General features: G+C 44.2%; 2 protein-coding genes across 5 annotated transcripts in view; both read right to left on the minus strand.

Annotated features, from left to right (window-relative positions):
* Window positions 1-17783, minus strand: part of slc2a4rg (SLC2A4 regulator) — a 33001-nt gene extending 15218 nt beyond the window's left edge. Inside the window, exons 1-2 of the mRNA XM_079741375.1 lie at window positions 17307-17783; window positions 16165-16424 (exon numbers count right to left, since the gene is read on the minus strand). Coding sequence (XP_079597501.1) covers window positions 16165-16424; window positions 17307-17576 — 530 coding nt within the window. The 5' untranslated portion in view covers window positions 17577-17783. The remainder of the gene's footprint in view (window positions 1-16164; window positions 16425-17306) is intronic.
* Window positions 17784-20476: 2693 nt separating this feature from the next.
* The window catches only part of LOC307079747 (uncharacterized protein), a 32545-nt gene continuing 29021 nt past the window's right edge, over window positions 20477-24000 (minus strand). For all 4 annotated transcript variants that reach the window (XM_079742252.1, XM_079742253.1, XM_079742254.1 and 1 more), the window contains exon 9: window positions 20477-22786. In XM_079742252.1, the coding sequence (XP_079598378.1) occupies window positions 22151-22786 (636 nt within the window). In that variant the 3' untranslated portion in view covers window positions 20477-22150. The remainder of the gene's footprint in view (window positions 22787-24000) is intronic.

The following is a 24000-nucleotide window of genomic DNA, read 5'->3' on the forward strand; positions in this document are numbered from 1 at the left end:
TTGCCCCCCCCCCCGCACACACACACACACACACACACACACACACACACACACACACACACACACACACACACACATCTGTAACTGAATTATTGACTTGTGTAGTGGGTAGTGTTCTCAGTTAAAGCTGTTCGATTTACGAGTTATATCGCTGAGTAAACCCTGGACTTAATTAGCCAGCTCTTGCTCAAGTACATCAATGGAAACATTTTATCCACTAAAAAAACACATTTGTGCATGCATACACATGCATACACAGTTACACACACGCGCACACACACACAGACACACACACACACACACACACACACACACACACACACACACACACAGACACACACACACACACACACACACACACACACACACACACACACACACAAACACACAAACACCCACACACAGATACATGAGCACACATGCCTGTATTGCCGTCCTGGTTTTTTACTTTGCATTAGGCTAGGCTGAGTTAGCTCTGTGTCACACCCCTTTTGGCTGCTCACCCCGTGGGCTTAAGCAAACAAGAGAGGAGAGCAGAACTGAGAGGGAAAGAGAGAGAGAGGGAGAGAGAGAGAGATATCTGTTACATATTATATATTTTTTTATACCTCGCAATTTCTTTATAAATTTTGATTAGTAGTAGTTCTTCTACATTTCATTCTTCCCTGTAGAACAGATTGTTTCCTGTGCCAATAAAACAAATCTAATAGAGAGATTGAGGGAGAGAGAGAGAGCGAGGGAAAAAGAGAATGAGATAAGGAGAGAGAGAGCGTTAAGAGGTAAGTCATTAGTGAGCTGTATTTCAGCCATAGCCAAGGCGGAGGAAGGAAAACAGTCTGGGAAAGGAAGTGGTGGGGAGGTAGAGTGAACAGGTCAAAGGCTGCTGTTTGGGCCCTCAACATCATGGTTTGTAGTTAAACCGACCCATTTGAGAACACAGTCTCTTGCTTTACTTTTGCTTGAGAAAACAAGGCTAAAAGAAGAGTTACATCGGAGGTAGCATGAATGGAGGCGGATCCCATTGATTCAATCATAATCACGATTATTTTGGTCAATATTGAAATCACGATTATTCAAACGATCATTTTTGAGTTTGAAAACATGATGTATTTATTCAGCATGTCTCTCCCTAAAACACTTTGTAACTGAGAAATACACAAAATTGTCAAAAAGAAAATGTTCAAATCTAAAATAATGTACAGATATCTGTACATTACACCCAACACCCAATAGCTGTTCTTTATCTTTAAAACATACCAAACAATTAAATAAAATAAAAATTAAAAATTGAAAAATCGATTATATTAGTTTTTTGATCGTTTGACGCTAAAATGGAAATCGAGATCGAAATTCGATTAATCTCCCAGCCCTATGTTGTGGGGGTAGCTGCTGCTGCTGCTGCTGTTGTTGTTGTTGGGGTGCAGCTCTAGACTTCCTCCTAAATATACTCCAGCGGCTGTACTCCTGTTACCGGCCTCAGCAGGACGGGCCCAGCTGCTCAGCCAGCGTGTCCCTGCTTGCGCTGCAGAGCCAGCCTAGATGCCACTCACCAACACCCACACACACACACACATACTCACTCATACACACTCAATCAACTCAAACCCTCATAGCACACATACGCACAGACACAGACACGCAAACACTCACTCGGTCACGTAACAAACGTAGACTAATATAAGCAGACACGCAAACTTGGCCCAATTACACTTTTAGAAGTTCTTGGGACACTTTAAATACAAAGGATAAAGGTTTTTCAGCATGAAACATGGATATTTTGTTGTATGCCTCCTGCTTGCTGCTTTTCATCCTCATCCTGCATGTGTCCGCCACCTGTTTGGCAACAGTGACGTAGAGTTGAGTAGAACCAACACACAAACATGCGCGTACACACACACACACATTCACACACACCCTACAACACAGGGAGGCAAGAGGTCCTCTGTTTATAAGGAAGTACAATTGTGTGTCACGGTAACTGTCCATGACCCCAAAGCACCCTGTCAGCAGCAGGGAGAGGAAGAGGGAGAGACATGGAGATGAATAGAGAGAGAGAGAGAGAGAGAGAGAGAGAGGGAGGGAGGGAGAGAGAGAGAGAGAGAGAGAGAAAAGGGAGGCTGCATATTTGTCTTGGGTCAGCAGCAGACTTGATTGTTTTGAGCAATCTGTCTATGAGCCATCCAAGATTCTGGCCAACAAGTTTGACGGTAGTTGAGTGAAGACACACCTGATTTACTGTTTCACAGTATAAAAAATAATTCACTTACACACAAAATATAATTTCCAGTCATCAACTGTGTGGCTTCCCTTCCAGTTGTTACAGTGTTTTACATGGCACTTTACACAGCACTTAGTGGACTAGTTAAAGTTAGCTTTACCACATTTAAAATGTGTTAATTTAGAGGAAGAACAACAAATGTAAAACACTTCCAGCGTCGTTCTAAACACGGTTGAGTCTCTCACACTTACTCACTGCTCACTGATTCAAGCCCCTCATCGTCTAAGCTGCCTGCACAGGGATTTACATTAGCTGGTGATGGCTGCTGATAGATAACAGACTCGAATTTGACTCGACTGAAATATATTTTCCTGTTTTCCCCTATATCTGTTTTAATAGAACCCAAGTGTGTCGAAAGCAACGACTATCTTGTGCCAATTATTTGATACCTCTAACTTGCTGGCTGAATGATGTGGCTGGATGCTGCCGATTGTTAACAGCTGCCCCATCAGCAACCACTGAAAACAGAACCGCTCTCGATTACAGGATCGGCTGATCACCCGCATGCCATCCTGATGATATTCTGTTATTTCCCCCCGCTCGCGCTCTCTCTTTCACTCTCTCACTCTCTCTTTTACTCTGTTAAGCACTCTCTCTCGTGCTCTCTCTCATGAATACAAGGGAAAATTTGGGTGTGTGTGTTTGCACGTGAACAGGATTTTGTATTCATCACACATGTTTGTTTGTTGGTTTCTGGTCTGTGTGATGCAGCCATCCTCTTGTAAGTGAACGTTGGTAAAAAACAGTTTATCTTTAATGTTTGCGGGGACTGTAAGAGCTGACTGTAAGAGTTGTGGGACAAAAACCGTCTCACTCTCTTCTACCTCTGTTGTCCTCACTCTCTCGTATTATTATTTTGTCCTCTCTCTCTTTTTCAGTTGTCCTCTGTCTTCTGTCTCCTTCTACTCTTGGCCTCTCTCTTTCTCTCCCTCTTCCTACTCTTATCCTCCCTCTCTCTTCTTCTACTCGTCTCCTATCTTTTTTCCTCTTGTCTCTCTCTCTCTTCTTCTTCTTTTCTTGTCTTCTCTCACTTCTTCAACTCTTGCCTTCTCTCTCTCTTCTTCTACTCTTGTCCTCTCTCTCTCTCTGTACTTCTACTCTTGTGCTATCTCTCTCTCTTCTCTAGTCCTCTCACTCGCTCTTATCCTATTGTTATAACCTCTCCCTATTCTCTTCTTGTCCTCTCTCGCTCCTGTTTCTCCTCTGATGTGATCTATAGCCTCATCATTCCTCATCGACATCGATGGACCATCGTATCCAAATCAACCAGGACGCCCTGTGGTGTTTACCTGCACACAAAACATCCATCTTTCAGCACACGTCTACACAAGCACACACGGCCACGCGTGTGCAAATCCACCCACACCAACACACATATACACACTGAACTTACCCAAACAAGTGTTGCTGTGGTGAAGAAGTTATTTAGAGGATTCCCAAAGACACTGACACATGCAGTGCACATCCTGTATACACACACACACACACACACACACACACACACACACACACTTCTCCAGTTTATTATCTGCCTGTAACTTCGGGCAACGCCACCGTGTAAAGCTGTTTCTATAGCAACAACGTCTCCCGCCCTCCCTCAGTGCCCTGCTATAAAACTACAAGGTTGCTAGGGTACAGCAGGAGGGGGGGGAGTTCATCCTACGCAATGACCTTTCTTTCTGGCTTTTATGATAATCGGTCAGTCAAGCAAACACGATCCTAAGAAAGAGTAGCCTCTAAGCTAGTTTGCCTGCTTATTTAAACTGGCTCGCGGCTACTGTCGTTGGAGTCACGTGTCAGCGTAGCCGGCCAGAGAAGCGGACCAGGTGCCAACAGATTGTTTTTTCCACTCAGCCTGAAAAGTACTTTTTCCTTCTTCTTCTTCTTCTTCTTCTTCTTCCTCCTCCAAAATCCATTCAAATGACATCCAAATTTAATCCAAGTATAAAGCCATTTGACGGTGAGAGAGGGCTGGCTTCCTTGAGCTTGTCCTCTCCTGGGCCGTATGAATAGTTTTGTTGCCTGTATGTTTTCAAAGAGCAAAGAGAAGCTAGAACAAAATGGCCCGTCTATCCACTGAGGATTTGAATACATAAAGAATGGTGGATTTTCACCACCATTCTTTATGTATGTATTTTCAAACCCCTGAACCCCCCTTTTAAAAGGACTCCAACTTCTCGGCTTTAGCCCCAAATGTTTTCAATTTCTAGCGACGCTCATGCTCGACACTCAGGATTAACCTAGTAACCTTACGGTTGGCAGTCAACACGCTCTACCTCCTGAGACAGTGCTGCCAGTCTACAAAAAATAATAATAATAAAGATTTTAACTGATTTATTGAAGAGATTGTGATACTATAATACAGCATCAACTGATTCGAGCATTTAAGACCCACAAAGCATGGCTACATAAACTTAGTCGCTACGCCAAAGATAGTTAGCGATGTGCTAAGGCTCATGGCTGTGGGTTGTCGACTACTTGCGATCATGTGCAGTGTTTGTGCGAGAATGTATGGGTGGAGTCCAAATGTACACCACAAATACAGACTGCAGTACATTTGCATCAGGCTTGCGCATATATGCAACATGAGCAGCATTAGCTGCAGCCTGTGAAAATCGGATTAATGAAATGTGACAAGATTATGGTCAACTCATGGCTGCTACCGAGTGCCAAGCCAAATAGCATATGAACTGAAATTAGATTATTTTAACATGGCTCCCAACTTAACCCTGGACCACACACAGTAAATCTGCTATTTCATACCATGCATTCATACCTTCACAGATATTACTTTGGTGTCCCACACCCAATGGTGCTCTGTCATTGGCTATCGCTAACAACAAATCGCCCCTCTGTATCTATTTCCCCTCACTAAACTCCTACTTCTTTGGTGTACAAGGCAGGGTTGTACGGAAATCAGCGAAGGCAAATCCCCCTTCCATCATGACCCTGCACCGGCAGGAACCGGTAGTAAATCAGACAAATGGGAGACAATAAATCCCCACAACAAAGACACGACCAGACGTGGTAATGCTAAAAAGAATGATGCGTGCCTAGAGGATGGACCTGAGCTCTTGAGAGTCAGAGGGTATTAAAAACCGCTGTCTCTCCCACCGCACTGTGACTTTTAGCGTAGCGAACAAAGGGTTCTGCACAGGCCCAGTTCGTTAGGAGACAACGAGGCCCAGCTGGCTCCTCGGTGACACATCATGGGATGCAGTCTGACTCCGGCACAGTCCCCCCCCCCGCCCCGTGTGTGTCTGTGACACGCTAGTCTCAGAAACGAGGCCGGCACGTGTGGACGTTGGCTGGCCTATGGCAGACGAACAGACAGGCAGACACGGAGATGGGGAAGCTAGCACGACACTGTCAGCTTGGGAGTCACGGCGAGGGGAGCACTATTAATGTGATGGTAATAATAATTGTCCCTTTTTTTTTATTGTGTGACCGATTGTGTGTCTCACAAATATGCCTGCCAGCTTTAATCATCAGAAGGCTAGATGTACTGATGCTTGACCGAACTAATTCTGTAAAACACGTGAATGAAGTAGATTATCATTTTGGTTGTTAATTATGTAATTATTGTGCAAAAAATGACAGTGTGTTCACAGCTTTTGTGAATGCCAGCTTGTTCCGATATTAATTCTCACACAGGCACAACATGCTGACACACACGCACATAGCGACTAGTGTACGTCACGCATCAACAAGACCAGCCCAGTGGATAACACAGTTCATCTGAAGTTTATTTTTAGCTAATCTAGTTACAATTGTCCTGACGCAAAATCCATTACTCACTGGCAAATTAACTGAAATGCTTTTCGGGATGAGTAAGTCACACAAGGACCATGAACACTGTCTGGTTGTATGTCATTTGGACCATTTTTGAACGTCTCTTCCACTTATTTACAAGTTTTTCCTTTTTTCAAACTCCTTGCCTCCCTCTCTCTCTCTCTCTCTCTCTCTCTCTCTCTCTCTCTCTCTCTCTCTCTCTCTCTCTCTCTCTCTCTCTTCCTGTTGTGTAATTATGGTGGACAAGCTAGGGTAAACACAAGCTGGTATATATAATAATGTGACCGTGGAGGTTAGGTCTGGTCCAAACCGGATCGAAGCGCCTCCAAGAGCAGGGAGACAGACTGGTTAGACGCCACTGAGGTTCTGCTCTCGCTCTGCTGGCTCACAAACCACAAACCATCCAGACCTCAGGAGCTTGTGGGCCTTACGTTGTTTTTTTTCTACGTCCAAAGAAACATCAGTTTCTTTTAATTCTGCACCAATGGCTGCTGGATAAAAAAAAAGCTAATCAGACTTGTGGTTCACACAATACTCTAAAACTATACAATTTACTCGCCTCTCTTGTGTCCCATTTGCTGTGAGATGGCACGGCTTCATGCACAGTCAAGTTTTCTTGGGCTTCGATGGCGGCCGCGGTGTTGCTGTAGGCCAGCGGTGCTGAATTTATGAACCACTACTTGCTAGCTCTCCTCAGGCCGGAAATCTCCATGTTATCTTGGCAGAGGCTACACTGAGCCCAGGGGCGTGCATGTCCACTCCCGTTTAGAGACAGCCCCCGCTCATGGAAGAGTCGAAGCTCCCCTGGACACAAACGCAAACACTACACAACAACACACACACACACAAACACACACATGTGCACGTACGCCCACATACGGCCTGACACACACATATTCAAACAGACACACCCACACACCCACATGAACACGCACGATTACACTACAGCAGCCAATGTGTGAAGGAGGTGAGTTTGTGAAATCAATTCCCGTCCAAACACACCCAGAGAGGCAAGAGGCCTCCTCTGCTCTGCCTCTCCGACAGAGACTCAGAATGTAAGATATCCGACCACTAATCACAACAACACGTGTGGGTGCGCGCATGTATGTGTGAATGGGTATGCATGTGTGTGTGCAGAGCAGACATTAGGTGGCAGAGTTGTGGATAAGAGAGCCAGAGACTCTCTATAGCAAAATAGAGTATGACATCCATGTTCCCGAAGAGAAGTCTGACCAGCACCTACCGTAAAACCCCACATATCTGCTTTAAAAGGGATTCTGTGTGCACGGACATGCATGTAGACTACCCACTCTGGGGTAGCAGGGTCCACCTCTTGAGAGCACATAGTGTTGGACAGAGACTTAGGTAGACTGCAGTACCACTTGGCTTCCACATGCCCAACATTTTTAAACGATTAGTGTACAAAACTTCTGTAATGTTGTTTTAACTGTTATCAACAGTTACGGATTTGCATGGTGAGCAGGGCTTGGAGTTGAATACCTAGATTTAGTTTCTGCAACAGTGTACAGTAGACCTGATCACATGAGAGACAGGTACCTCCTTGTAAATACTTGTGCTATTATGACACTGACAATATGGTATTGCTGGAATTTTCTTGAATGAATTGTGTGCGCATGGGTTCTAACCTGTATAACGCTTGTTTAAGGCAACGTCACACTGCAATGACTTTCTCCAATTTTGGAGGCATAGGCGAATTGGAATGTTAGTTGTTGTGTTGCTCGTAATGTTATTTTTGGTCATTGCTGTAATGAATCATGAAATCATTTGTTATTCTTGGATGACATTGTTGTGTTTGAAACTGCCACTGTGTTTCTCATGTAAGTTCTGGCAAAAAAAAGTTAGGTTAGGTTATATGGTATATTATCATTTATTTAAGACACAACACTTATACGACTCTCCTTTGTCTCAATATGGTAGGTTATCACAAAACAAAAAAGTCCCATGATGCATTCTGGTGTAAAAGCCCCATTGTCAGCAGTCGGCTATGATAAGATTACCTCTGGACAGCATTTTAACATCAGTGTCAACAGTTGAGTGTGAACTGGCAAAGAAGACAAACAAAAACTTGCTAGTTTTTGTTTGCCTCAATTAAAGCAGTGAACCCAGTTTGGTGAAAGCCAGTTCAGTGCAGACCCTTTGATCAGATTTGTATAAAGATCCCTTACATTCATAACGTATTGCAGTAGACTACAGTGCCTAGTTTGGCATTCCCTAGAGGGCAGTCGCTAGGTCCTAATGCCTAGTCAGGATTATGCGGCTTTTCACCTTGGTGATGAATTACCACTGTATGCGTCGTAGGTTGTGTGTGTAATGGCTAATGTCCAAACTATCAATAGGTCAGCCAGCTTGTCCAACTCCCAAGACAGCCTGGTTGATCCTATCACGGTGTGAGCTCAATGGCACTTTTGAGTGTCAACACTTGTCCCATAACGTAGCCTCGTGCATCATTCATCTATTGATTGGTCCCTGCTTGTGCCACAGTGGCCCGGAATCAATACCCATGTTACTTAACTGTGGCACTGGTACGTCTACATTGTTTACATGGCAAGGAAGACTTAGGGCTCACTCCATTAATAACCCACTAATTAGGGCAGTCAATGAGTCCTTCCCAGATCATATATCAAACCTGTATACAAACCAGAAAAACTTTTCAAATAACAACCATTACATGGAATACTTCAATTTAAACCATGCATTCAGCCAGTGGGTTGCTGATAACTGATAACATACATGGCTAGTTTGCGGAGTCAATTTCAAGGTCACCCACAGCCTCCGTGCTTTTGATCAACAAACGTACTAGTTCCATTAGTCAGCCGCGGTAGGTGGAGAGGAGGGGAAAAAAGAGGAGTTGGGAAGAGTAGAGTGGAAAGGAGAGGAGAGGAGAGAACGGGTTAAAATACACGAGACATTCACCACTGGCAGCACAGGAAAACAAATGCATAATCCAAATATTAATCAGATCTGGCTCATTCAGTTCCTCACTGTTTGTTTTTACTGGCTGCTTAGTTTTTGCAGTTTGGAACACATTTCTCTGTATGTCATCAGCAGAATGAGAAGGAATGGGAAGTATAGTTAGGCAAAAGGCACATCATCGGCGAAGTGTGTGGGAATTGAAACGTACATCGTGTGAATAAAACCACTTTAGCAAGTGCACGTCCAGAGTCGACATGTTCCAAGAACAAATGTACTGTACATATCCTGAACATTTCTCACCCTCCCATCGAGTCTGAACCAGTCTCTTTCGGAGGAGGAAAAAGAAACTGGGAAGTGTGTTTGTTTCCCTCACACATCACGCCACTATGTTTTGGAAAACGTTCAAGTTCAAAACAGTGTAAGCAGTGAGGGGAATATGTGTAATCGGCAGCCACCCCGGGCTCGTAAGTGTGAAGCCTGTCACACTTGCGGCGCGGCGGCGATTCTTAATGCCAACGGCAACAGTGAACCCCTTCGTTAATGAGGCGGCTGTTCTTTTCAGACCCTTCAGAATCCGTACGTACGCGGAGACGAGGTGTGAGCTAGAACACGCAAGCCTTTTCCGACCCAGGAGAGGTATGTGTGAGTCGTCTTGAATGAGAGGTTTGAGATCTCTACGTTGCAGAGGCGACGAGAGGAGGAATAGTGATTAAAGAAGAAGGCCATTTAGAAAGCGGCGGATTGACATTCTCCATCATGAATATGGAGTTCGCTTTCTGTTCTGCCAAAGGCGAGCTCTCGTATTGTTCCCTGCTGAATGTGAGTGGATTGAAATTCAGATGTCCTTGAGTCAGTGAGTGAGAGGCAAGCAAACAGACAAAAATATATGCACATTCTGGGCAAATAAAAATACATGAAAAGAGGTTTCAAGACTTTTTCTTTCACAGCACTGAAGGTCAAAGCTTTGAAAAAACGAATCGACAATTAATGTGAACGGGGCACCACAAACAACATTGCTACGCTACAACCACTGGTTCGGCTTAACTGAATCTTTAACAGCCGATACGTATTAACAAGCAAGATCACGACATGAAAAGACAGCGAGAGGGGAGGAGACAGAAGAAGAAGAGAAAGAGAAGTGATGACGGGTGTTAAAGGTAGAGGGGTCAGGAGCACAGGGCAGTGTGTAAAGCACATGGGAGGGAGTCTGAGGCAGGCAGCAAGGGAGAAGAAGATAAGGGAGGAGGCGAGAAGCAGCTGTGTGTCCATCGTCCAGCCCTTCAGAAGACAGAGCTGAAGGGCTGGGCAGGGACGAAAAATACATGATGAGAGCGCGCACGAGAGAGAGAGAGAGAGAGAGAGAACAAGAGAGAGAGAGAGAGAGAGAGATTCCAAGAGGGAATGAAGGACAGAGGAAGGAAGAGGACGTTGGCGTTGCTTGCGGTGCAAGGGGTAGATAGTTAGGAATTATGTAAGCGTCCATCAGTGTGGGTGAGCTAGCAATTAGGTTATTCCGCATTTTGCCAGAGTCAAAGTCGCACAGGATTAGTTTGCTCTTTGCACAGATAGAAGTCTTGGAGCCTCACTCCCTGACTTGTCGCTGAGCACTCAGGACAGATTAAGAAATGAAGTGAGAGAGTGAAACGCAATCGGCCTGGCCTGAAAAACCAGACAGCGCTTCAATATCATCGTTTATCATCTTTGAACTGTTTTGTATCATCATGAAAGGAAGATATCGACTTATATTGATACTCAGCTCTATAATCTGAGTAACAAGGAGAACATATATCCTTAAAATGGTAAATAACAAGGTTTGAAAGATCAGTGAGTAAAATAATATCGTTTTAGTCCGATACCATGTTAGCATGCTACACTGTTAACATCAGTGTTGAATACCAGGGGAGTTTTGCCAACGCAAACAACATTACTTTGACCGCGTGAACAGAGATCTGCATGCCGGATCGCTCTTCTTCCCCCTGCCTCCTCCGCTGTTATGGAACTCATTTGCAATTTCATATTTTCATAGCATAACAGTGGATGATTAATGTCACATTCGGACAAGATACCACACACAAGCCACATGAACACGCCTGAACAACCTCCTCCCCCCACATGTGTAACACTTTCAACTGGAACTTCTTCTTTCAAGTCGTTACTATGAGTGATATAGAGCCAAACAGCCTTCCCTGTCAACAAACAAACCAACTAACTAATCTTCCTTTCTGTTTGATTCAGCCACCCCCACCCCAAACCCCCCAACCTCCACCGCCCCCTCCCGAATACTACTACAATCCCCTCTGATTGGATAAATTAACCATCTGGGCTAGACTGAGAGGCCTGTTGCACGTTGTTGTTGTGGTGTTTTTTTCGCTCCATTGTCCGAAAGCAGCACGTAGCCCTGACCCAGATCCTTGAAGCTAGGCTAACCTGGTTGACATGGCAGATGCCGGTCGGTGAGCCTCCCCTTCTCCTCGTGATTCCATTCATTGAGCGCGACCCTTGACCTCCCTGGCTGGGTCAGCATGGGGGCTGAAATGTTAACCCTTTGATGGTCGGTAGAAAAGAAGAACGACCAAAGAAGAGAAATAATGAAAACGGGGTTTGAAGCAAAGTGCGATCTGAGGAAATAGTTACATAACAGTGGTCTCAGGGATCACAAACAGACACATGGGAGCGACACGATAGAATGCAGCATGGATCAGAGATAGAGAGGAGCCATTGAGTGTGTGCAGTCTGGGGTTCATCTGAGATCACCTGGACAGTTGGCTGGGTGACACGCTACCTCTTTCCTCTGACCTTCACCGAACGGCTGAAATGTGTGTGTGTGTGTGTGTGTGTGTGTATGTGTGTGTGTGTGTGTGTGTGTGTGTGCACACGTGTGTGTGTATGTTGGTGTGTGTGTGTGTGTGTTTGTCTAGATTTGTAGTTGTGTGGGAGTGTGTGGCTGTGTGTGTGTGTGTATGTGTCTGTGTGAATGTGTGTGTCTGTGGGTCTATGTTTGTGGGAGTGTGTAGGCGTTTGTTTGGGGAGTAGGCAGAGGGCGAGACTCTGAAGCCAGTGGTAATTATTTATGAACGATTTTAGAAGATAATTCTGCGCCACTCTCTTGAGTAATTTGCCTGCTCGCTGTTTTACATTCACCAAACTTACAGAGAGTGGATACAGTGTTCCTGAATGTAAAGCAAGAGCTTTCAAAACACTAACAAAATTCTGTCACTGTTGTTTATTTTATTTATTTGCGTAAATTCGCATGCTATTGTTTCTTCAGCGACTTGCCTTGACAGGTTGAACACGCATGGTGAATATCAAGCGTGAGAGAATCCAGGTTGGTCGGCTTGTGTTAAAAAAACAAATAATAATACAAATAATGTGTATCAATGGATTTCTTTGTGTGTTTGGTTTAGCTCCATGTTCTATGCCCAGACTTGCCTACAGGTCAGAATTGTGACCTAATTTAGGTGTGAACTACATTGGCAGATTGGGCGTTTTCTGCACTTGAGACGAAACAAGGTGTTAATTCACTATTTGACTGGATGTGTTGAGCGGCACACATCAAATGATTAGTGAGGTGAGGCATATCATTGCTAAGCCTTTGATCCTGTGACATAATTCCATAAGATATGAAAGATTATACAATTAAAACATATATAGATTAATATTTATATATAGATATAGATATGTTTTAAATTGCATAATCTGGAATTGTAAATATACATTATCTATATATATTTATACAGTATGTATATATATATATATATATATATATATATATATATATATATATATATATTTAGTGGTAGTAATAACAAAATGAAATGGAAATGAAAACTACTGATACCAACACTGGCTGGGGTGCCCACACCCACGCACACGCACTCACACGCACACACACATGCAGAGACACACACACAGACACACATACACACACACACACACACACACACACACACACACACACACACACACCCACACACACAAACATGCTATGACACATACAAGTAGACACAGCAACCATCTGGGTAACAGAGGAGTTATGAGAAAATACAATGATAAGTTATGGTATTAAAAAGTAGGACAATAGAGTGAAGCCCATGAGTCCAAATGGCAGATTGGTTCTGCCTCATAATGGATTATAGGATGAGGGTGATGGTAAGTGCTATTGTCACTGATGATCAGACTTTTTCATGTCATCAGCTACTCCACAAAAGCCATTTAGGCTACATCTACACTAATATGTTTTTGTTTTATAACAGCGTTTTAAATCGAAAACCATCTCCATCCATGCAAGCATTTTTAGCACCACATCAGAAATAATCTTTGTCCGTGCTACACGACTGGAAACGCAAGTCACGTTCGTGTACAATGGCCATGAGCTGGCCGGTGTACACAGGAAGCAGACTGTCTACCCTGCGGTTGGTGACTTAGTTGCAGAAAATACTAAGGAGGAAGAAAAGCATTGGCAAAAAGTAAGACCAGAGATTTCTTTGAATCCCCATGATGGCCTGACGACGAGGTGTCAAATACATGAATACACAGGTGTTGAATTAAACCAAGATAGTCAAGGCCGATGTTGCTGGTTTTCTTCCAGAAAAAGGTCACGTGATAGGAGTGTGACGAATCAGGGAAGGAGACGTCATGACTGACTGAACTGTAAGCCAATAGTGGTGTCTGCGTGTCTCAGTTTCCTTCCGTCCGGACTAAAACACTTTCAAACTAAAACAGTGCTAGCAGCATTTAAAACCCCTTTGTTTTAGGAGCTCTAAAACGCCAAAGTGGTGGGGACGCTAGGTGTGGACATAGCAGATGCTGTGTGTTTCAAAAACAAGAAAGTATTAGTGTGGACTAATAGTACTAGTAGCTAGCTCCTTAGAGAAGGAGCTCATCTGAAAGGTCAGCATAGCAACAGAGAGAGAGAGAGAGATGTTTGGATAAAAGGACCAGAAATGTTATGCAACCTCCCTTTTGGCCCAAGTGCGGGAAGGAAAGTTGTATTTATTGAATTATTTTTATTTGGTAACAGACTTTTGAGCCATAAATTAAATGAACTAAAAAAGGCATGATAACTGCATGTTTAGTTTTTCATATGTCCACATGGAAGGACACTCCCTTCGGTCATACATGACCGGTTTCATGTGAACTTGTGAACCAACATGATAGAAACAGGCGAGGAGAGGGGAGACAGACGGGACCCACCACACCGACAGCAGTGTCAGGAGACCAGCAGAGAGATAGTGCCTCCCCATACATTGACTCAGAAGGACCCCATAGAATGCAGCTGAGAACAATGTCATCCAATTCTTAGGCTTAGTTGATTTAATCTTGTACCTGTTACTGTATTTCCACAGGGCATTTAGTTAATATACAACCAAGCTCACTCTCCCTTTGCCACTCTCTCTATCTTGCTCCCCCACACACATACACCAAGATAAACACCAGCCACCAATGGCTGCAAATAAAATGAAGGACAGAGTGCGTATGCAGCGCCTGGAGCCTCTCCCAGACCCCTGGGTTACATAATCACTTATCAACGCACAAGGCTTGAGCCTAGCATAGGCTACCATTCTTGCTGGCTGTGTGTGGTGTTTTCATTGGTCGATATCACTATGGAGGGAAAAACAGTCCCTGAGAGAGAAAGACACACTGACTGGGCTGCAAATTAAACCACGGACAAACACCCGCAGATACACACATACACATGCACACACACACATACGCAAACACACACAGGAGCATGAAAAGCCTGTTCTACTTGACCGTAAATGCTTGTCCAGCGTCCACTAGGCCAGGGCAGAGCAGAGGCGAAAAGGTCAAAGGTTGAAAGCATTTAGGCTTTAAAAACAATTGGAAGGATCTGATCAATATGGACGCACCCAAAGCTCGCTGAGTATAGCAGCCCTATATAAGCATCTCAAAGTGACTAATGTGTGCGATTATGTGTCCAACCAGTATCTCTCTTTCTTTCTGTCTCTCTGTCTCTCTCTGTCTCTCTCTCTCTCTCTCTCTTTCTCTCTTTCTCAGTGTCTCTCTCTCTCACTCTCTCTCGCTTGACTTATTTTTTTCTACGTATTGAGCAATCCTGCAATCCTTGTGCTATTCTTGAGTTCTGGCTCTCTCCGGCATATTTCAGAGCAGCTCTGGAGGGAAAAGCAGAACATGTGGCCGGTTGACCCAAACGCCCCCTCACCATTCATATCCAAACCACTGTACCACTCCAGCCAATGAGATGATCTCCCTTTCTATCCACAAATTTGTTCTGGAAACATGGATTTCTTAAATATGTATATAATATATATATATATATATATATATATATATATTAGGGATCGACCGATACAGATTTTTTAGCCGATACCGATTTATTTTCATCAGCCTTAACCGATAACCGATACGCCAATACCGATTTTACTGATAAAATCGGATTGCCGATAATACTCGGAAATCCAGAGTTCTCGCGAGAGCACAATTTGAATTTGCTCAGCGAGTCACTCTGGGAAAGAGCAATATACTTGTGTATATTCTGGGCCTCCCCTGGCCCAGAACATTAATCAATCCCATCGATGTATCAATATAGGCGGGCCAAAAGCGTTGCTGTTTTACCGACCGGATAAGGCAAGAGTCTTATCTATTGGTTAGCTCCACTGGTCTGGATACGTCACCCCTTGTATTCTTCTGATTGGTCATAGTGTTATCCAGTGATATTTTCAAATGCATGCTTGGTGCCGCCCCTCGAGTTGGGCCATTTTCATTACTCGTTGCCAGACCCTACAGCTTTCTAGATGTGGGTCTGGATTTCCAGGCTAAGCCTCCCTCAATTGACATCATAAAAATGACACAATGATGATAATAATTGTTACAATGTCTCAATTAAAAACAATTGACATTTATTGAACTGTCTGTAAATAACGGCAAAAAAAAAAAAGAAAAATCGGCCGATACTGAAAAATACCAGCCGATACGATACATCAGGGGTTGCGTGCCATGGTGCAGTTCAAATATACAGAGCTATAACTCAGATAGTAATTCTGCTTTTTCTCAATCATGGGCATGTTGCATTGGTTGTTGACTCTAGAGTCAGTCAACAACTGAGAATCGGAAAGAGTCCTGACGGAGGGCCTATGTACGGCAGGGCGATTGTGTGGAGGTAATAAAGCTGTCATTACCTGTGCCTGGGGACAGGGATGTAGGACGAGGGAAGCGACTGGCCCTCCGCAGGGGACACAATCTGCCCGTGAGCCGCCACGTGGAAACCGTTGGCCAGTTCCACCCGTTTCCCTGGGTTCCTGATGTCCAGGAGCATGAGGCCGTCTGGCAGCTGCCTGTGTATGGTGGGGCAATGGGTTGGGCAGTGAGTGGGGCTGGCCCTCTTCAGGATCCCCGTGGAACCGGCTTCTCTTTGGTCCTTCGGGCCACTGAGAGCAACCTGAGAGAAAGATTTAGAGAGAGAAGGATCAACCCCCGTGTATTGTTGAACTACGGGTTTATTTTCAGAGTGCATGGTCGACAACAGCAAGTAATGCACTAGGCTTAAATTGGGTTTGTGCATTGTGCAACTTGGTGTCATTGTGTTAAGTTTAGAGCAAGGAATCCATTTTCAGGTCTACAGTAAGAAGAAAACGTGGTATCCGTACATCCCTATTTTTTGCTGCATGAGGAAACTAGAAAACCACACTTCTTCAAGTCCATCTTGAGTCAAAATAATCAGGCCCTTTCCTTTTTAAGGAAGACCATATTTTGTACAAGTTTGATTCCTGTTCTGGAAGCTGTATGCTTGTAAGCTGTATTAGTTGGTTTGCTGAGGGAGGAGGTTGTAAAATAGTGGAGATGTATTTCAACGCCAGTGCCTATTCCTTTCTATAAATTATGTATAGTCAAATGCAGAACTACTTTTTCGTAACTTTATTCCTCCCTTTGCTAGATACCTCCCCCTGTATCTATGGGGGAGGGGAAAGGCTCTCAGTTTGAAGTCCCTGCCCCTTTCCATCTGCACTAAACTTTGCAGTTAGCATCAGTCGCCATTTAATGTTGCGTTTTATTTATTCTTTGTAAGCGGTTGTTGACAGTAACACCGGCCGGGAATAGGTTATGGCTCATTTCAAAGTGAAAAAAACACATCACACATATGTTAGATGGTATAAACGTGACTTTTACGCGTTCAATGTTTTGCGAAATATGAACCGAGGGTTAAAGGCGAATAAGTTTTACTGAATAGCGGACTAGCTCGCAGCTTTATATATGGCACACTAACTCCGGGCCGATCCCCCGACTATTGCGCACATATCCAACACGGTCAAACAGCACTTACTTTCTCCATGCCCTGCAACATTTCTCCTCCCGAAGACAATCCATTGGCTTTTCTTCCCTCTGCCACAGAACCACTGTCCACTACCAGTGTGTACAGCACGGATCCCATGTCGGTCTTGCGGGTGAACACCGCCGGCAGGAGACCGTTCTCCACCGCGGCGACACTCGCGTCGCACACCACCGAGAAGTCTCCGCGGCAGCTGAAATCGCCGTGTTTCGGCGCTCCGCCGACCCTTATTCCCACAGCGTCCACAACACGTTTGGAATTCATATTTCAGGCAGGACAGGTGGCTCTAAAGAAAGAAAAACAGCTTTCTAGAGAATTGAGTGCAAATTGAAATGAAATACATTTATCAGGATTGTCTCGAGGCTATTGATATAGTTCCTTGTATGATATATTCTACTCTACATAAAGTTTTCCAACACCACCACCACCCTGGATATCCAAGAAGCCGCCCGGTCAAGAGGATAAAAGATTGTTTTTGCCTCTTTCCTCCAAATCAACGCCACGCCCCCTTCAATTCATTCCCATTGGTCCACAGTACACATAAACATTCTACTTTGGCACGCATCCACCGAAAGGAGACAGCGCATTGGATGGTTTTCTTCTGTCCATCCCTTTTTTTTCTCTGTAAAATGTGGGTGTGTCGTTCACTTTTACCGGCCGGCGCCTGTCGGGTTTTCAGGGCTGCCTGCTACTGGTAGGCCAGAACGAGAAAAGAAATGACAAGCCCTCGTCCATGTGCAATAGCCCGATACCCATCGTTAAACCACTGTGTGGCTTGTATTGCAACGATTATACCATTACATAATGTCATCTAATGACGTACTCATGTTTAAGTAGCCTGGACGCTTTCACATTTTGAACATTGGTAACACTTTACAATGAGAGTAGGAACACAATAATTAACTATTAATGAATATTAGTTTTATTAATATTATAATAATATTAATAATTAATATTTAATTACTATAAAAACGTACTAAGGTTCATGTTATCTAATTATGTTTATGTTATTATTAAGGTGATGGTTTTCATGTTAACTAAGTATTAGCGAATACATTATTTAATGTTTCCTATCCCTAACCCCAACCTAACCCACAACAGGGACATATAATAGGCCAGTGCAATTGTGACAATTCCGTACCTTCTACCCTAACTCTCCTCACCTAGCCTAACCCCTATGCTTAAGATATAGAATGATGCTTATTACTGCATTAACTAATGTTAGTAAATGGTTAAACAATGTACCCTTATTGTTAAGTGTTACCGTTACATTATATTCACATTGGTTATATGGGCTTTTGTCCACTTTTTGAATTGTATTTCAGTCCTGTAAAGTTGTAGTAACTCCCTTCTGTGAGATATTTACACCTGTAAATGTACAGATAACCATCTACTAAGTTGTTTAGTAAATGAATATGTGTTTTGGCAGTGTAAAACAACTCGTCTGTTTCCCCAATATCCAGTTTTCCCTTTGTTGTATGCCTAGGCCTTACTATGCCTCAAAGTGTGCTTTTTTGACAAACGTCCATAATTACATTTTCCAAAGAAATGTTATAGAAATAAATACTCATTTTTAAATGTGCCACTTTATTAAAAAAGTAAAAACTCACTTTGATATTTTATGAAGGTTAATATAAAACATTACAATCTTTTGCATATATGCACTGTCACACAATATTTTGTATTATTATAATTATAATTATAATTATTTTTAAATAAACCCTGTGCTTTAGGAACATACAACATTAGAGCTGTCACAGCAGTATCTTTCTATTAATGTCTGAATACAACAATATCTGCATCCGCATGGAAAGCCTGAAATATGATGTATCCACAAAATACAATGTGTTATAGCCACGTTTTTTTATACCAAATATACTGTAAACTGTGTGTTACATCAGAACATTTTCAACATCAGAAAAGCAATATTTTACACGTGTCATATAGGCTACTATTATTTTCATGTGTGCAATTCATATCTGCCTTGGACCAATGTATAACAACGACTGTGACAGATAGGAACCCAGTAATGGCAGTCTGAACCAAGTGCTTCTGAAACATCTTTAGCGGTTAGCATTTTGATTTTTCTCCTTAGTCGGGTAATTGATGCATTGGTGATATTAGCCTGCCGTTGAACTGACCAGCGGCCCGCTTTTCCCTCCATAACCCCCAGTATAACTGCCCCAGAGTCCCCAAGAGACAGACACTATACAGGGGGCCATCCCTACCAATGTGCAGAGGTAAGGAGCAGAAGGACCACGGGGAGGGGATGAGAGAAGACAGAGGACTATTATTATTATAAGAGGATGGACCGACCTGGAAGGGAGGGGAGGAGGGGGGGGGAGAGATGACCAAGCACCAGTATAATGTTGATGCCTTATTCCTTTTTTTTTCTAGAACAGCCAACCTGGTGGTTGCAGTGTGTGTGTGTAGGCACATGAGAATGCGTGCACACGGATGTAAATGGGGAGTTGCATCTGGCCTCTTGCCCACATGCAGGCTGTGGTCATCCTCTGGTTCTCCCTTCGTCTCTCTCTCCCTCCCCTTACCCCCTTCAACACCCAGGCAAGAAAGGACTCTGACCACCCCCTTCCCCCACTCTCTCTATCTCTCATTCTCTCTCTATTCATATTTTCCAATATCTTTCTCGTTTTTCCATAATCTCTTTTAATTACACTGGAGAATTGAATGATGGTGACAAAACAACACAGTAGAAGAGATAAAAACAACAAAAGATCAAGTAGGTATCACAATAGTCTTGATATTTTCATGTCCACGTGTTAAAGCATGCAATGTATTTTCTTCAAGCAGAAATAATTGCACTGACAACAAAAAATTAACAGTATCATGGCAGTGGCATGAGCTATCCAAACAACGGCAACGATAGGTACGGAAAAATAAACAGTGCATTAGGAAAATACAGAGTGCATTTAGATATGTATTTATTTTACATATACTTTTTTTAATTTTACTTCACACAGTACCATTTATAGACTTCAGGAAACTTTTTTTCTTTCTCAATCCGTTTATATCTTGTTATGGGTCTTTTCTATTTCACTGTTGAGGAATATATGTGTGTATATATATATATATATATATATATATATATATATATATATATATATATATATATATTTATATATTTCATTTACTTTTATCTCTCAGCCTGCAAGTCCTCCATGGCCCACTTCAACTCCCAGTACTCCCCGCCTCTATAACTGTTTTTTTTCCATTTCCCTCCATTCTTTATTTTTTTTTTAAACTGTTTTTCAAAGCGCCATGGCAACAAAGGAAAGAAAGTGTTTACACTGGACCAGAACTCAGAGCAGAGGCGGGAAAAGTATCAGGGTCAGAAGGCAAGGGCTGTGCTTTCCAAATGGGGTTCGCTGGTGATTTTCTTTAGGCCTGCGCCATTGATTTAATCATTTTTCATCTGTCGATACTCAGACCACGACTCTTCTCCTAGCTATGGCTACCTATCTACCAGTTGTGCTCTGCAATATGCCCTACAAAACAGTATTGTGTCCTGCAGCCATCAGCCACTCATACTTGCATTTGTTAAGGGCCCTACGCATTCAGTCTTGTTTTGGTTATAAAATCAAGTGTTTGCAGTTAGAGATTAAATCATGGACTTCAAGTCAAATATGCTAATATAGTTATTATTATAACTGTGTTCCTTTTTTTATGCTAATTTCGTCCTGCCATTCAGCAAACACTCAGTTTCATTTCAGTAAGTTTAGTAAGTGCAATCAGTTGTCCAACCAGTGTCCCTTGAAGACACAACTCCAGAAATCCCCATCTCTGCCACACGAATGTGCGGCACTAGATGTGTGTGGTCATCTTTTGAATCAGTAGAACTTTGGTATGCCAATGGTTTATTCTGCCATTTCTAATGATTTAGGGCATAGTCAGGTTATCAGAAAGGCTTGATCTTTACCGAATTGGTATCAGTGACCTGGTCATCGTGCAGTGGGTACAGGAGCTTGTCATTCGCTATTTAAACAAGACCCAGTGCCTACGTCCTTGGGTAGGACGGAGCAGAGAGACCCAGTCTGCCCGGCAACGGGCCAGTGCATCGCCAGGGATGACGGAAAATCTGTTGGGGAAGTTTGCTTAGGGAAAGCTAAGCACAGCAAATATCTGTGCTGTCCATCTGTTTAAATGACATAAGCTCCTGTACATTGAAATGTCTGCGGAGTGTATGTGTGTGTGTGAGTGTGTGTGTGTGTGTGTGGTGTGTGTGTGAGTGTGATTGTACTGCTCCTGCTCAGAGTCTGCAATCCCTGATGCAACCAGCATCTATTGTTGGGTCAGGTCTTGTATTATCATGCACGTTTCTTTTCTTTGTGTTACATTTTCGGAGTGTATGTTTCTGTACACAACGTGCTCTTTTTGGGGCATAACATAGTCATACAAAAAAATAAATATATAATAAAAAACAATACACAAACAGGTACGGGCGGTGTCTGGTACGATGTGCGGTACGAGGAAGTTGTAACAGGCCAGGTTTCTCCTGGGTCAGATCGTATTTTGGTCCATTTCTGTTGAAACTTGGCTTAGGCTGGTTCTGTGGTGCAAAGCAAACAAGCAAAGTCCGAACCTGAAATAGGACCCTGTTTTGAGACTGAAATCATCAACAACCCCCCCAAAAATAAAGTACCATCGTGTTTCTTGTTCTTTTTTTTTTTGGTCTGTCCGACCACTCGCTCAAGGTCAACGCACGGCATGTAAATGTAATCGAGGCCCGTTAATAAAAAGTGAGCCCCGACAGTTTTATAGGAACACGTGTCCCTTCGCCCTCCCTCCCCTCCCTCCGGCCCCATCGCTACCTGCCCCGCTTACAGTCCCGTCACGTACATCTCCATCCCGTCGTTGAAGGTGAAGATGGTGGTGGTCCCGGAGCTGCTGCCGCTGCCGCCGCTGCTGCCCGGCTTCACCTCGCTGATGCTCTCGTAGAAGTTCTCGCCACCCGGCAGCGCCCCCGGAGGCGCCACTGGTGCCGCCCTGGGCGGCGGGGCTGGGGACGCCGAGCTCGCCGGCTTCTTTGGCACCGGAGGCGGAACTGGCAGCTGCGGCGGTGGCGGTACGGGCGCAGGGACGGGCTTCTTCCTCTTCAGGGTGGCGCTGCCCCCCGTGGGGCTGGCGCTGGCGGCCGGCGGCTCGCGCTTGCGCTGGGGCTCGATGTTACCGTAGGCGGAGTCGGTCTCGGGGTCGGCGGCGGCCGGAGGCGGGGCGACGGGCGGGGCCACGGCCACGCAGGCCGACCAGGACCTGTCCCCGCCCATCCCCGAGGGCTGGTAGCAGGGGTCCTCGTGGGAGCGGGCCTGGGCCTGGACGCCCCGGCCCCGGCTGCACCCATTGCCCCCCCTCCCGCTGTCCCCGCGGAATGAGCGGGGGAGGGTCTTGGCGCCGTTGTAGTCCCCCGGGGCCTTCTTCTTCGTCGGTTTGCACACCGTGGAGTATGTGTCTGCTATCTAACAGACAGACGCACACACACACACACACACAAGAACATGAACACACACACACACACACACACAGATGAATACGCAGACAAACACGCACAGACACAAGGACAGGAACATGTACACAAATGAACACACGTACACATACACACACACACACACACACACACACACACAAAAAACACAAGGAGAGGGTCAACTTAGAAACTGGAGTATGGAGCAGTTAATATTGAGCTACATGACTCATCCACTTAGAATGACAATGTCATACGCAGCCAATAAACTTCACACAAACTTCATAATCCATCTTAACTGTTACCACCTTAAAAGAAAACTGTGTTGGTGAATAAAAGAGGCAGAGTGGCGGCACCGGTCTGTGCGTATATCTGCGTGGAAACGTCCACGTGTTTGTGTCTATGTATGTGTGTGTTTGCATGTGTGCAGAAACACGTTCACACAGCATGTGTTGACAGAGCTCGCTCTGTAACCTGACCTACTTTGACAGAGCAGGATAAGACAAAGTAAACGCTGTTATCAGTCCGTTCAGGTCACTGCAGCGAATACTGGAAAGACCAGTTAAATTCTCACCACCGCCACCACCAGCGCTGGTCCAAGAGCAGCAGGCTATGGTGTGAGAGAACTGAGTGACAGCCAACTCCCCAAAAAAAAATCCTATTATAGTTGCAAATGAAATGTGATGCTTTACTTATTTAGCTTGAAATTAATCCTGAAAGTGCTGTACGATTATGGACTTGTACTTTATTAGTGTCTGGGCAGCACGGTGATATTGAGTGTGGGTGTGTCTGTGTTTGTATGTGTTGACAGACCTGTGCATGTGCTTTCAGTAAAGCTCTCTTCACTATTGGACACCTAGGAGGTATGCGCAATGTCTCATGGAGAATTCACCTCAGGCGACAAGGCGACCACTGGTATTTCTGTGTCAAAATTCCATATGGGAAGCCCACGTGCAAAGGATCATGGGAAATTGGTCATGTTTATCTTGGGTGTTCATTACCAACAGCTCTGCTCTTCTGCTGCTGAAAAAAACGCTGTCCGTGCAAATCTCACTCTGTCTCTCTCTCATTCTGTCTCTCTCTCACTCTGTCTGTCTGTCTGTCTGTCTGTCTGTATCTCTCTCTCTCTCTCTCTCTCTCTCTCTCTCTCTCTCTCTCTCTCTCTCTCTCTCTCTCCGGCAAACATCGAGCCACACTTTTAAAGTGCCC

This window comes from Pollachius pollachius, assembly GCF_949987615.1.
Source record: "Pollachius pollachius genome assembly, chromosome: 8".
In the NCBI taxonomy this organism is placed as follows: Eukaryota; Metazoa; Chordata; class Actinopteri; order Gadiformes; family Gadidae; genus Pollachius; species Pollachius pollachius.